Below are 12,778 nucleotides of genomic sequence, written 5' to 3'. Positions count from 1 at the left end.
TATAAATATTGATCTTCTTGATGGATCGAATCAGAAATCTTCAAGCTCTATCCAAGTGAACACAAGGTAAGCAATAATATTAAGAACCATTTATGAAATAGTTTAGTAATTAGTCATGCTAATTACGAAAGTGATTAACACAACTGTTCTTTCCTTAGAAACTACTAACACAACCATAATGAAGAAATTTTTCGCAATTCTCTGCGTCACCCTTCTGGTCATTTCTCTCGTTGAGAGTTGCAAACCACCTGGCTTGATTGTAAGTATTTTTATTAATAATTAATCGAACCGAAAAAAGATTCATGAAATATTTTTGTCTTGTAAAAATTTTTAATTGAACTACCATCAATTTTGATTCCTCTACGATAATTTTGATAAAAGCAGTAGCAAATTAAAAGTATTACCGCAAAGATCACAATTCATACTGATTTGGGTGGGAAAATAATTAACAAGAATTATAAAGTAGTATTTGATAGAACTTTCACTTTTCCCGAATTGAATTTTGAAAATTTGTCGGTCGCATCTGCGTCCTCGCAAATCTGATATTTTGTAGTCGCCTATCACTCACTGTATCTATTAATTACAATAAACACTGATGGTACGATATCGATCGTTTTCCATTGATTTTGTTATCTCGCAACTGCCTACCCTTATCAAATTACCGAGGCCAGCAAATAGTATCGAGCCATTGTCAGTATCTATGAACAATAACAAAAGTGGAAACAATAAGCAACGGACAGACATACATATGAATTGAGCGACTCACCAGCATCGTGTAAACATATTTTAATCATGTAAACTCCTAAAAAATGCCACCGTTAATTCAATAATATACAAAGTTGAACAATTCGATTATTTTTCTAGTCACTCTTTCTTTGAAGCGTTTTACAATTTTTTCAAAAGAAAATAACAGAAGTATGAAATTTTAGATTTTGAACACGATACTGTGCAATTCATAAAAAAGGTCATATTCTATAATATTTTATATTCTATATAATTGTATATAATTCTATAAATATTATTGTGACCGTATAACTTTAAATGCAACATTTTCTAAATTTCTCTTTGCGGCTACATTTATTATATTTCTTACTTTATACTAGTGGTTAGTAAATACATTGACAGTTGTATATTAATGTACCTGAATTTTCACAGTGCTCTGACGACAAAGATTGCTGTGCCCCGTTAATATGCAACCCATGGGCTGGACGATGCACCAAGCAATTGACTCCTAAAACAACAACAACAACAACAGCCAAACCGAATGATCCGACCGAAGCCCCTGCTGGCGACCAGAATTGAACAAATAATTGATCAACACACATGGATTGCACTTCGTAGGCCTGCGAATAGTTTTTAGATCTTGTTTATCATTATACAACATTATACACAATACTAGCAAAGCATTTATAGTACACCATTGAATAAATAATTGAATGAAAAAGTATATTTCACATTGCACTTTTATTTCCTTTCTGTCATTAAATAGTACTTACTGTCAATAAAGACAATTAAGAAAATAGGGAACAATTTGATACAAATAGGATAAATTCTTCTTGTAATATTATTAGACATTATTATTAGTAGGAAAATTGTAAATTGTTTTATGGATAATGAAAAGTAAGATTATGAAGTTGAAATATGCCAGAGATATGATTATTCGTAAATTATACATACTATCATAGTAATAAAAAGCATTGGCAAATTTGCATCAGATATGAGGGCAAATGTACCGAAATCTCTATTTGGAAATCGGCTCTATTTGGATTTCTGAGTGATCTCTGAATATCCTCCGGATTATCTCGAAGAGATTTCATTCACATCCAGTGATCGTTGACTTTCACATACCTATAGATCGCTACCAATCATATCGTCGATCGTCCATTTTTTATTAATATCATTGTTTCAATGTGTTTCTGTTAGTCAGACTCTTTATTCTTACCAATCAGACGCTTATCAACTATGCAAACGTGATGTGCAAATTTTGTGCGTGTGTGTGTTTACTAGCTTAACACTTGTACCAACAACACTACAACTGTATAAATACCTGAGGGAAATCATGTTCGATCAGTTCATAGTAAGTGGATAAGAAGAGTATACCTGTTAATCTTCTGGTGAGTGATACATTGTGAAAGTGATGGTGAATCATTTTTAACAATCACAACTGCATTTTGCTAGACAACTGCAACTATACGAAAGAATTTCTAAACTTAAGAATTATTGAAAATATTTTAGAATAATACGAAATCAATAACTTTAGTCTAAAATATTTTCATTTACACTTGTCCGAGAAAATAAAAATTATTTACTATTTTCTAGTCAAGTCTCCAGGTCAAGTATCTAGGAAATAAGGCAAACATTTTATTGTAACAAGATTTGAATAAAACATTCGGAATTTGATTTTAGAATTTTATCCGAGAGGAAATAGTGTATGCAATAGGCGTTGTCGTCCATCATTTTTCTTCGCAGTACAGTCAAACAAAGGACGCAACAGAACAATGAAAGCTCTAATTCTTTTTGTTGCGATTGTTCTAATCAACATATTTATCATCGTTGAATCATCAGTAAACAACGAAGACGTTTCGCCAAATGAATTACTCGCCGCTTCGAAATCCCAATGCAAGAAAATGTTTCAGAAAGTGAGTGTACTATTTTAATAATTATTTTACTTTATATTTTACCTGTGTTATTTATCATTTTTGTGTTCGTGCAGTGTTCAACAGACAACGATTGCTGCAGCGTCTTGATATGTTCGCGTATCCTTTCCCTTTATCGCTGCGGATGGTACTAAAAAGAAATGGAATTATGATTTTATAAAGATATTAGCGCAGTATGAGATTTTATACATTTATAACAGATACGATTGTGTGAAAGAATAGTGTACGAACAATGTAAGAATACTGTGATTATATTTTAACTATATTAAAAGAAACATATCGACTTTTTATTTCCTGGAACTCCTGGAAAAAAACATTAAAATTTATGAGTTACTTATTGTTATAAATAAGCATTTTAGAAAATCATGAGTTTATTCTCGTCGATAATATTGATTAAATTATTATTGTATGTCCTGCAAGAGTAGAAATCAAATAAAAAGTTATTCTCTTTTTTAAAATTTTGAATAGATTGAAAAAAATATATTGACATTCTTAAATCCTATTAATTATTATCATAAATGCATAAAATCCGCAGTCCATTTATTACAGACTAATTTTACTGAAGTTACTAATAATATAATATCTATTAAATTAATTACGGATAAATATTTTTATCTTCCACACGTTTTAAACAAATTTACCATCGTTAATCACCGAAGTAGAAAAGTTGAAGTTTGAAATTCCGTAACTCTAAAGAGTGATGACGTACGTTTTTCCCGTCATAATCGAAGCCGATGCGTAATTGCTGCCATGAAAATTTGTCATCCGCTGATCGAATCGAATTGCATTAATTTATTGATAATTGCGCCGACTACTTCTCTAAAGAGCGTGCATACACGCGTACCGTGTTATGAGATTAAAACATGTACAATATTTTATGAATTGAAATTTATATAAAATAAATAGCCACATTAACGAGCAGGAAAGTGAAAGAGCGCTCGCAGAAAACCATATTTTCCAATAAAATACAATATTAATTAGTAATTACTATTTGAATGGATAAATATTGCTCGACACCTTTACACAGCAACCGAAGAGTACTTTCATTAAACATAAGCTTCATTTATCGCGAGCTAATCTGTGGAAAATCGATTTAATTACGGAAAAATATTTAAACTGAACACTGTTCTGTATTCTTATGTATTTCAAATATAATCACGCGTCAAACGACAATTTAATTTTCAACTAAAATAAAGGTGAAATGTACCATTTTAGCAGACAATTAAATGATCATTCAATTGATTAAAAATACAAAATCGATCTTTTCAAATAAAATACCAATACATTAAACAACTACTCATTGAACTTTGTATTGAAAGGAAAAATGTAGTGCTACGATTTGGTGGTACAGGAAGAATTGTTGTTTAATGAATTTGCCGCTTGCTTGTCTATATTAAAATTCGTAAACTAAAAAAGAAACTGAAGCTGTTGGGTCGAATTTTGAAAAAGTAATTCGTTTTTTTAATGTGTACGAATACTTTGTACACCGACTGTATATGTATACACATCAATGCTGATTAGTGCACAGGTATAAATGCAGGAAATCCTCTTTTTCGATGACTTGGGTTTCGATTGTTCGTCTGCTTGCTGATGTAAGTTCTTACAAAGTTTCCATCACTTCAAAGACAATTTATAGGCTTTACCAGCTTTAATAACCACCTTCCAATAATATTTGTAGTCTTGAAGTTACTTACTACGATAAAACTTCTGTTGCTGTGTGTGATCATAACGATCCACTCTCCATATTAATTCCAATGCCAACGCACAACAAACATGCTCTCCATGGCTGGGCTATGTAAGTATGCTGATAAGATGCTTAAAATATTATAAACTTTTGATTTGATGGATTTATGGCAAAAATGAGCAATTTAAAGCTGTACAAAAATTGTTGTCTTTGTTATTGAGTTACGTGTCATATTTTACATGTAAAAATTATTCTAGTGCAGATCGTATGACGACTGCTGTCGACATCTCACTTGTTCGACGTACACAGCAAAATGTGTGCCTAAAATTGGAGTTATTATACCAGGAGAGGATACAAGACCAATCGGAGTTGGACCTTATCCTCTAGGCATTCCAGTGGAGCAAATATGTACATTACAATTACTTTTAAATTTTAATTGTAATACTATTCTGATAATAATTGCATCCGTAACATTTACACATCGAATGTAACAATTCTTAAGAGCAATAAATGCATTCGTGCTGATCAAGGAAATTACATTCTTCATGATTCTATTCCAATCTGAATGGCTTCTTTATGTGTCTGTAAAAAAGTAGATTAAGATGCACATGAACACAATAATTCAACAACATGGTTGATTTTTAATTGCTGTGAAGAATATATCAGTTAAAGTCATGTAATACTTACTTTGCAGACCAATGGTCAGAGAAAAGGGTGTGCATGTTAACAAATCTCGCACAAACAAAAATGAGTAAAGAATATTGTCGCATAAAATTATGTAATTTTGTAATTGTAACGTTACACATCGCGAACATCGAAATTCATTCAAATAATCACGCACGATATTGTAAATGTCGAATGGCTTCGAGCAGCGAGCACTTCTTCGGCGAAGTCTTAATATCGAACAGTAATTCGTCGGATCGATTGCTGCTTGGCGCAGCAATGGAATCGCATTAACGGGGAAAAATTTCGCGCGGTGTTTACAAAATAGTTGGGTTATCAAACGACGATTTAATTTTTAACTAAACTAAAGATGAAATGTACCATTTAGCATACAATTAAATGGTCATTCAATTGATTGAAAATACAAAATCGATCTTTTCCATTAAAAAACCAATACATTAAACAACTACTCATTTAACTTTGTAATGTAATGAAGAATTCGGTGCTACGATTTGGTGGTTCAAGAAGAATTGTTAAATTGTTTAATGAATTTGCCGTTTGCTTGTCTATTTTATAATTCGCAAAGTATGAGGTAAGAACTATTATGTACGGTCACTAGTAAAGATTGAACTGTACTTATATACATATATCTATGCTGCAGCGGAACTCTGCGATAAGGTGTGCATACGGGTGATTGCAATCCTGATCAGTACACAGGTATAAATACGGGAAATCCCCATTTTCAGGTCAGTCTTGACTTGGATGTCGATTGTTAGTCTACTTGCTGATGTAAGGTCTTACAAAGTTTCCATCACTTCAAAAACGATTTATAGTCTTTACCAGCTTTAATAACCATCTTTTAATCATATAATATTTGCAATCTTGAAGTTACTTACTACCATGAAACTTCTGTTGCTGTGTATGATCATAACGATCACTCTCCATATTAATTCCAATGCCAACGCACAACCAGCATGCTCTCCATGGCTGGGCTATGTAAGTATGCTGATAAGATCCTTAAAATATTATAAACTTCTGATTTGATGGATTCATGACAAAAATGAGCAATTTAAAGCTGTACAAAAATTGTCGTCTTTCTTATTGAGTTACATGTTATATTTGACGTGTAAAAATTATTCTAGTGCAGATTGACTGACGAGTGCTGTCGAAATTTAATCTGTTCGACGTACATAGCAAAATGTGTGCGAAAAGAAGGAATTATTATACCAGGAGCAGATAAAAGACCAATAGGAGATGGACCTTATCCTGCAGGCTATCCAAAAGATTGAGCATTTACATCAATTACTTTTAAATTTTAATTCTAATACTATTCTGATAATGATTGTATCCGTAACATTTGCACATCGAATGTAACAATTCTTAAGAGCAATAAATGCATTCGTGCTGATCAAGGAAATTACATTCTTCAAGGTCCTATTCCACTTTGAATAGCTTCTTTATGCGTGTATAAAAAGGTAGATTAAGATGCACATGAACACAATAATTTAACAACATGGTTGATTTTAAATTGCTGTGAGGAATAGATCATTTAAAACCATTTAATACTTGCTTTATAGAGCATATCAATGATCAGAGGAATGGGTGTGCACGTTAACAAATCTCGCACAAACAAAAATGCGTAAAGAATATTGTCGCATAAAATTATGTAATTTTGTAATTGTAACGTTACACATCGCGAACATCGAAATTCATTCAAATAATCACGCACGATATTGTAAATGTCGAATGGCTTCGAGCACCGAGCACTTTTTCGGCGAAGTCTTAATATCGAACAGTAATTCGTCGGATCGATTGCTGCTTGGCGCAGCAATGGAATCGCATTAACGGGGAAAAATTGTGCGCGGGGGTTACAAAATAGTTGGGTTGTTTCATTGTCGAAAACATCGTCGGCATGAGGAAGCGATCGACCGTATAGTTCGATGGCACAGTCAAACTCATCGATGTAAAACCGGAAAAAGGAAGAAAAAAAAGCAAAAAGCACCGGACCCGCGCTTCCACTTGCCTGCCGTCTACGGATACAGGAGCAATATTACCGGATGATTCGGTTTTCTTCTCCGTTGTTTCCTATTAAATGAATTAAAGAACAAGAGGGGGCTTTGTCGGGCAGATCAATGGGAACGTATAAAGCCAGAGCTATACGCAGTCAATGAAATATCGGCGCTACGGAAAAGCAAAAAGTGGCCGCTGCCTGACATTTTCATACCGAAACGCACGGGAGGAAAAGAATGTTCGCGGTGGATGCCTCTTTTGAATTGTTGCACAGTTTACAGTATAATTGGTACGAATTATAATTGACGAGGAGTAGCAGTGGGTGGTCGAGGAGGTGAAGAGGGCGGCAGCAGGAGGAGAGGAGAGGAGCGGAGAGAGAGAGAGGGAGAGCGAGAGGGAACGAGAGAGAGAAAGAGAGAGAGAGAGAGAGTAGGTTTCGACTTTTCCCAGTATTCGCCCCGGTGATACGCGTCCCGAAGGCATTATTCTGCAAAATTAAACGCCAGACCCAGAACATACTGTAGCTACTGTAATTTAATAGAGCGAGCGCTTTTTTGGCTGAAAAAAGCAAACCTGCATATCGCCAATAAAATTGTAAAATTATATTCGAACGTTAATATGCACGGCGCTGAAATGAAGTCCGAGCCGTACAGCCCCCCATGAGTGTAAAATAGAAAAATCTAACGCCGGTTAATGGAATATTTTACTTTATCGATCTATACCTCTTTCTCTCTCGCAACTGTATTATTGGTAATTGTAGTATTACATTCCCCGAACCGTATTGCAGATTTATGCTTCACCCAGGTATTCCAGTTAAAAACACAGCGAGACTGGCACGCTTTTGCCCTTTCCATGACTTCAACTATTAGTGACCTTTAACACTAAACCTACCGAGCACTAAAAGCGATTAAAATGTTTTAGCATACAAAAATGACAAGGCTCTATTTATTTAGATTTAAAAAGAGAAATTTAGATAAAGAAATTTATCGAATCAATTTCGTTTGATCGGCAGTGATAGGTTTAGTGTTGAGAAGAACGAGCCTGTGCTTTGGCCCCATACGTGTTCTTAAGCATTTGCTGAAGGCCTCAATTTTGTGCTTCATTGCGTGCACCTAAAGCATAAACAATGTTAGACAAGATTTGTGTGCTTTATGTTAAGACTTTTAAGCACTTTTAATACCTTTGCTAATAAAATTTTGCTGAATGTGAATGGTACAATAATAAAATTCCGAATTCTGTGAATGTCGATAAGGTTACAGTTGGTATTCTAAGAACGTTGACGGTTGTTTTTTCATGTGTGACGTGTTTTGTAAGTAGAAATTGCAAGGTTGCTTTATTATCACGAAAAGAATACTAATCAGTTTGTCATAACCCAATCTCGTATATGACTGTCCGTTTAAAAGAAATAGATAAAAAGTATGGTAGAATGTTCAGAATATGTTTCGAAGAACGTAGTACGTATCTAGTAATTCCAGACTACAAGGAAAGTTGCATTCGACACGATATTTTTCCGATCCGAGTGTCAGATGTTACGACTCTTTCATTTTATCATGTCGCTCTTATAGTTTTGCCGTAATTGCGTTTTCTCTAAACAATGCCTATAACAGTATCCATTAAACTTCTTTTAATTTTCCCGTGGATCTATTCCAGTTCCTGCCCATTAGCTGAATTCTATATTTTTAGCATAACTGTTACCGTTATCTCGCCATATGATAATTAGAAGCCCTATTTTGTTTTAATGTCTAAGAATGCCTAAGTAGTGCTTGTAAAAGATGATCGCTTGGAATACTAATGCGACTGCCTTGACTTTTTAAATCAAGGAACAATAAATACAGTTTTTAAAAAAATTGTTATCACAGCTAGTGCGATAATAACACATAAATTGAGTATCTGAGTGAGTAAATTGATAATTAGTTCGCGAGTTACATGGAGTAATCTAAAACTATTAAAATGTTACAAGAAAATATAAATAAACCAAAGACTAGAACACAATTGATAGAATAAACTTCCTAATTTTGTCTTGACAAATTTTGGTGAGTGAAGTTAGTCACACGTACATGTAGAAGTCATTTCGAGCATAGTCTTTCGCGATAACAATGCAAATACAAAAAAAATTAAGGAAAATGACTATACTTATTTGTTGAATCATTGTTTTAAAAAAAGAGACTCAATCAGGAACAACATACCTTGTCTTTTAGTCGCAATGGTTTCTGAGTCACGTGTCGGAGAAGTGTAACAGATCTTACTCTTACCTTCTGCGCACTACCAGCCGTGAGCATATACATGTACACACCGCCTAAAGGTTTCAGCATGATGCGACGTTGTAGTATAAAAGCGTAGAATATGGTACATCGACGAGTCAGTTAAGGTCGAACTCTTGGGACTAGCACTGTTAAGAAAGAGCTCCGTGTTGCTTTGTTCGTTGCTTCTGGTGAGTACGATTCATGCGCAGTTCTCAGATTCTCAGCAGCATTTTTATATCCATCGTAAAAAATTACAGAACCAGAATAATTAATTCCTCAAGTTCACATTGTAAACACAAAATTAATTGTATACATAAATTTAATCAATTTGTTTCATTCAGTGCTTGTCACATTGACGATTTTAATGCAAATTGACATTTTTATTCTCAGACACCAAATTGTATTAAAATAGAACTTTTTTCATCTAGCAGAAGCTCAAATTTCCTATTGCGTGTACAAAATTTGAGAATTGTAGTTTTTGAATTTGAATAGAATGCTGTGAATATTAATTATTTTTATTTCGCCGGTGCAAAAAATGAAAAAGTTTCATTCGTTTGCCGAGATAAAATTATTGGTAAATAAATTGAACGTTTAACGGTGTCCTGCAAAACCAATGCTCGGGAATGTGCTCTGTATCAGGAAACTGTTTAGTTAAAATCACTTTCTAAATATCTACTAACGCGATCACTCTGGCATACGATGAACTTTGAACTGACACTCGTCACACTTTGTCGTTTACTTAAGCGTAATCAGTAACGTATACTACATTCAACCAAAGTATTATTCTACACGAGGATGAATATGCAATCTTTGTTTTAAATTATCTTTCAGAAGCAATTGCTATGCTTTGACAATAAATCATTTTTTATTCTTACAAATACAGGATTCAGATATTCTATAAATATAAAAATTGAACAAACATTGCGTTATACAATGAACTGAAATATTAAATCTGTACTTGGCTTTATTAACATTTTGCTACACGACATTTGCTATAATTACTAATTACATGAAAATAAAGTATCATATATTCAATATGATTGTGCAGAGGATGTAAACAAAACGAACATATTTTGACAGTAAAGGTCATTGAATTCGGTCAATAACGGGTTCAAGGAAAAAGATTAAGTCAGCTGATAAGCACCTTAGCATCGAGTAAGACATTTTGATGTTTTCCTCAAACACACTCCTAAGATAGACACACTTCTCAGCAATCAATGTACAATTTGATTGATCACACTGTTTGTATATCAATGAATCACTGAATATAAATGAATCTGAGGATTATAAATGGCACTTAGAATTATAAATAGCTTCCGGCGAATCTTAGTACTCGACAACAATTTTACGAAATATTTATAGGCATTCGACGAAACGCTAAAATATTTAGTAAGTACTTGACAGTCGTTTCACAAGCCGGATTGTTGATACGTGTACATGTAGTATTCGGCCGTGTAATACAAGAACGAGTCGGGTCAGTAGTTAATGACTCATTCACAGATACCAGTGTATACTGCGTGCTCATACAAACCTCCAGTGTGTTCGTCAGGTTGCGTAATGAGCTGGAATTTCATGAATTCGCTGATGACCTTTGTAAATCCACGCCGTTATGGCGCCAAGATCAGACATAATTGTATTAAGAACCTTTTCTTCTTCTTCATCTTCGTCGCACACTCTCTCCAAATTATACGTCATCAAAGTTGGTTGCCTTCAGTTGTCGCACGTGAAAAGCGAGTCGACTTGTTAACTTGAATTAAATCACGTCCTCGAATAATTCTCTGTTCAATAGTTCTATTTAAAAATTCGGACATTTAATATTTTTGTGACCATTAGACTGTGCACAAAAGTCTGACAGAAATGTATTTCTCCTTCTATTAACATTATTTCATGCTAATATTTTTATCAATTCAAAACTCAATTGCAACTACTGTACACTGCATAAGGTACAAATTAATCTAACGAATATTCCGTTACGCATAAAATACAGCATGACTCACGCTTGATTAACATGCAAACTGCAAGGTTATAAGAAAATTGAAACGATCTCCAACTTTGTTTCCAGTGTGCATATTCATATCAAAATGAGCAAGCTTATGTTGTACATCTTCGTCGCCATGCTGACAATGAATGTCGTTATGGGAGCTTCCACCTCGTGTGGCCGCCATGGAGATTCCGTGAGTAGGAAATTATATATCTAATTATTATTATTATTACAACAAAGCAATTGGTCAATGTTGTGAACATCTCGAAGTGACAGATAAACGATAAGAGAAACCGAGAAGCGAAGTGATATCTCTCTGTAAACTGTAGTTTCCCGCGTTGACTGGCTCAAAATAGAATTTTGTAGCAGTTGTAACAATATGCGAGCGTTCCCCGGCACCGTTTGGCCAGCCTGATAAATACTAATGCGAACGTGTATTTCTTCATTTCAGTGCGTCAGCGACTCCAACTGCTGTGCAGGCATAAAGTGTCACAGGTATGCGCATAGGTGTCAAGTCCAGATCACGTCCGAGGAGCTGATGGCCCAGCGTGAGAAGATCTTAGGTCGGAAGGGCAAGGATTATTGATCCGAGAGCCAATACTGAGCATAAACTATTCAACATCGAATTAAATTCAAAGAGACACGAACAAGCTCTCTATCAATCCATGAGCACCGGCGGTCCGAAATAATTAACAGCTTAATCTGGTTATCAATGTTAGAAAATGATCTGATATTAGCTCTGCGAGATTGTTTAAATATTCATTGTAATACGTATTATCTTCGATATTTCTGAGCCAGATAGGTGATACCTGGTTGCAAACAATATTTTTTATCGCTATGAGATTGAATACAATTTCAGAAATTAAAGAATTTTCAGATAAAGATTGTGGTTTATTTTTCCTGTATTTTACCTTTTTATCCCGTTTAGTAGTCCATGATATACTATGTATACAGTATATATTTCATGGTGGTTTGATAATTTGTACATGAGTTTTAAATTCAGAGTTCGTCTTTGATGCTAGATATTTTTGGCAAACGTAGTGGCGGAGGTTTGATTTTATATTCGTGTATTAATGTTAGTCGTTCATAGAGGTATGGCCAATTTAATGATGATGTTTCGGATTAGAAATATAATATTATAATATTAAATCTAAATGGCAAACACGAACCTGGTCTCACTGCTAATATTATTCTGTTTGTTTATTAGCTAGTATCGTAATATAGAAATACATCAATTTCGCTAACTCGCATGTATATCCGTTCGGTCAAAACATTCGGTATAATACTAAAATTGAATATACCACGAATTCTATACACTAAAGCGAAATTCTCCGCAGTTTAATGCATCGAACATGCTCAATTTCTATTAACGCGGAAACCTGTCATAATTTCTACATTTCGGAATTTCGTTCGTGTTTTCTAGAATTTACTAGCGTCCATCAGGCTTTGTAAACAATCGTAGAATTTTTCTTTTCTGAAACGGAACCCTCCGATAACAATTTTTGTTACTTATTGTAGATGTGTAGAAATATATTGTAGA

General features: G+C 34.1%; 2 protein-coding genes and 2 long non-coding RNA genes across 4 annotated transcripts; all 4 read left to right on the top strand.

Annotated features, from left to right (window-relative positions):
- The first annotated feature begins 14 nt into the window (after nucleotides 1–14).
- On the top strand, nucleotides 15–1,447 carry LOC143213332 (uncharacterized). The gene is made up of 3 exons (XM_076433082.1): nucleotides 15–66; nucleotides 159–259; nucleotides 1,156–1,447. The coding sequence occupies exons 2-3, from the start codon at nucleotides 179–181 to the stop codon at nucleotides 1,300–1,302; spliced, it is 228 nt and encodes a 75-aa protein (XP_076289197.1). The 5' UTR covers nucleotides 15–66; nucleotides 159–178; the 3' UTR covers nucleotides 1,303–1,447.
- Nucleotides 1,448–2,075: 628 nt separating this feature from the next.
- On the top strand, nucleotides 2,076–2,923 carry LOC143213334 (uncharacterized). Its single transcript, XR_013009950.1, has 3 exons — nucleotides 2,076–2,114; nucleotides 2,407–2,639; nucleotides 2,714–2,923. It is a non-coding gene; the product is annotated as an uncharacterized LOC143213334 (long non-coding RNA).
- A 2,839-nt stretch (nucleotides 2,924–5,762) lies between these two features.
- LOC143213333 (uncharacterized) lies at nucleotides 5,763–6,421 on the top strand. Its single transcript, XR_013009949.1, has 2 exons — nucleotides 5,763–6,000; nucleotides 6,147–6,421. It is a non-coding gene; the product is annotated as an uncharacterized LOC143213333 (long non-coding RNA).
- A 2,871-nt stretch (nucleotides 6,422–9,292) lies between these two features.
- On the top strand, nucleotides 9,293–12,120 carry LOC143213330 (omega-conotoxin-like protein 1). The gene is made up of 3 exons (XM_076433081.1): nucleotides 9,293–9,445; nucleotides 11,320–11,431; nucleotides 11,690–12,120. Exons 2-3 carry the CDS (start codon nucleotides 11,339–11,341, stop codon nucleotides 11,822–11,824), a joined length of 228 nt encoding a protein of 75 aa, XP_076289196.1. The 5' UTR covers nucleotides 9,293–9,445; nucleotides 11,320–11,338; the 3' UTR covers nucleotides 11,825–12,120.
- The last annotated feature ends 658 nt before the right edge of the window (nucleotides 12,121–12,778 follow it).

The sequence above is a fragment of the Lasioglossum baleicum genome, chromosome 11 (assembly GCF_051020765.1).
Source record: "Lasioglossum baleicum chromosome 11, iyLasBale1, whole genome shotgun sequence".
Classification (NCBI taxonomy): Eukaryota; Metazoa; Arthropoda; class Insecta; order Hymenoptera; family Halictidae; genus Lasioglossum; species Lasioglossum baleicum.
Note: the sequence above shows the minus strand (reverse complement) of the source record. Positions and strands in the feature narration are given on the sequence as shown.

Excerpts from the sequence above, each read along its gene's own strand:
- LOC143213332 (XM_076433082.1), top strand. The coding sequence starts at position 179 with ATGAAGAAATTTTTCGCAATTCTCTGCGTCACCCTTCTGGTCATTTCT. Across the intron at positions 260-1,155 it reads GCAAACCACCTGGCTTGATT|TGCTCTGACGACAAAGATTG; the intron begins GTAAGTATTTTT and ends GAATTTTCACAG.
- LOC143213330 (XM_076433081.1), top strand. The coding sequence starts at position 11,339 with ATGAGCAAGCTTATGTTGTACATCTTCGTCGCCATGCTGACAATGAAT. Across the intron at positions 11,432-11,689 it reads GTGGCCGCCATGGAGATTCC|TGCGTCAGCGACTCCAACTG; the intron begins GTGAGTAGGAAA and ends TCTTCATTTCAG.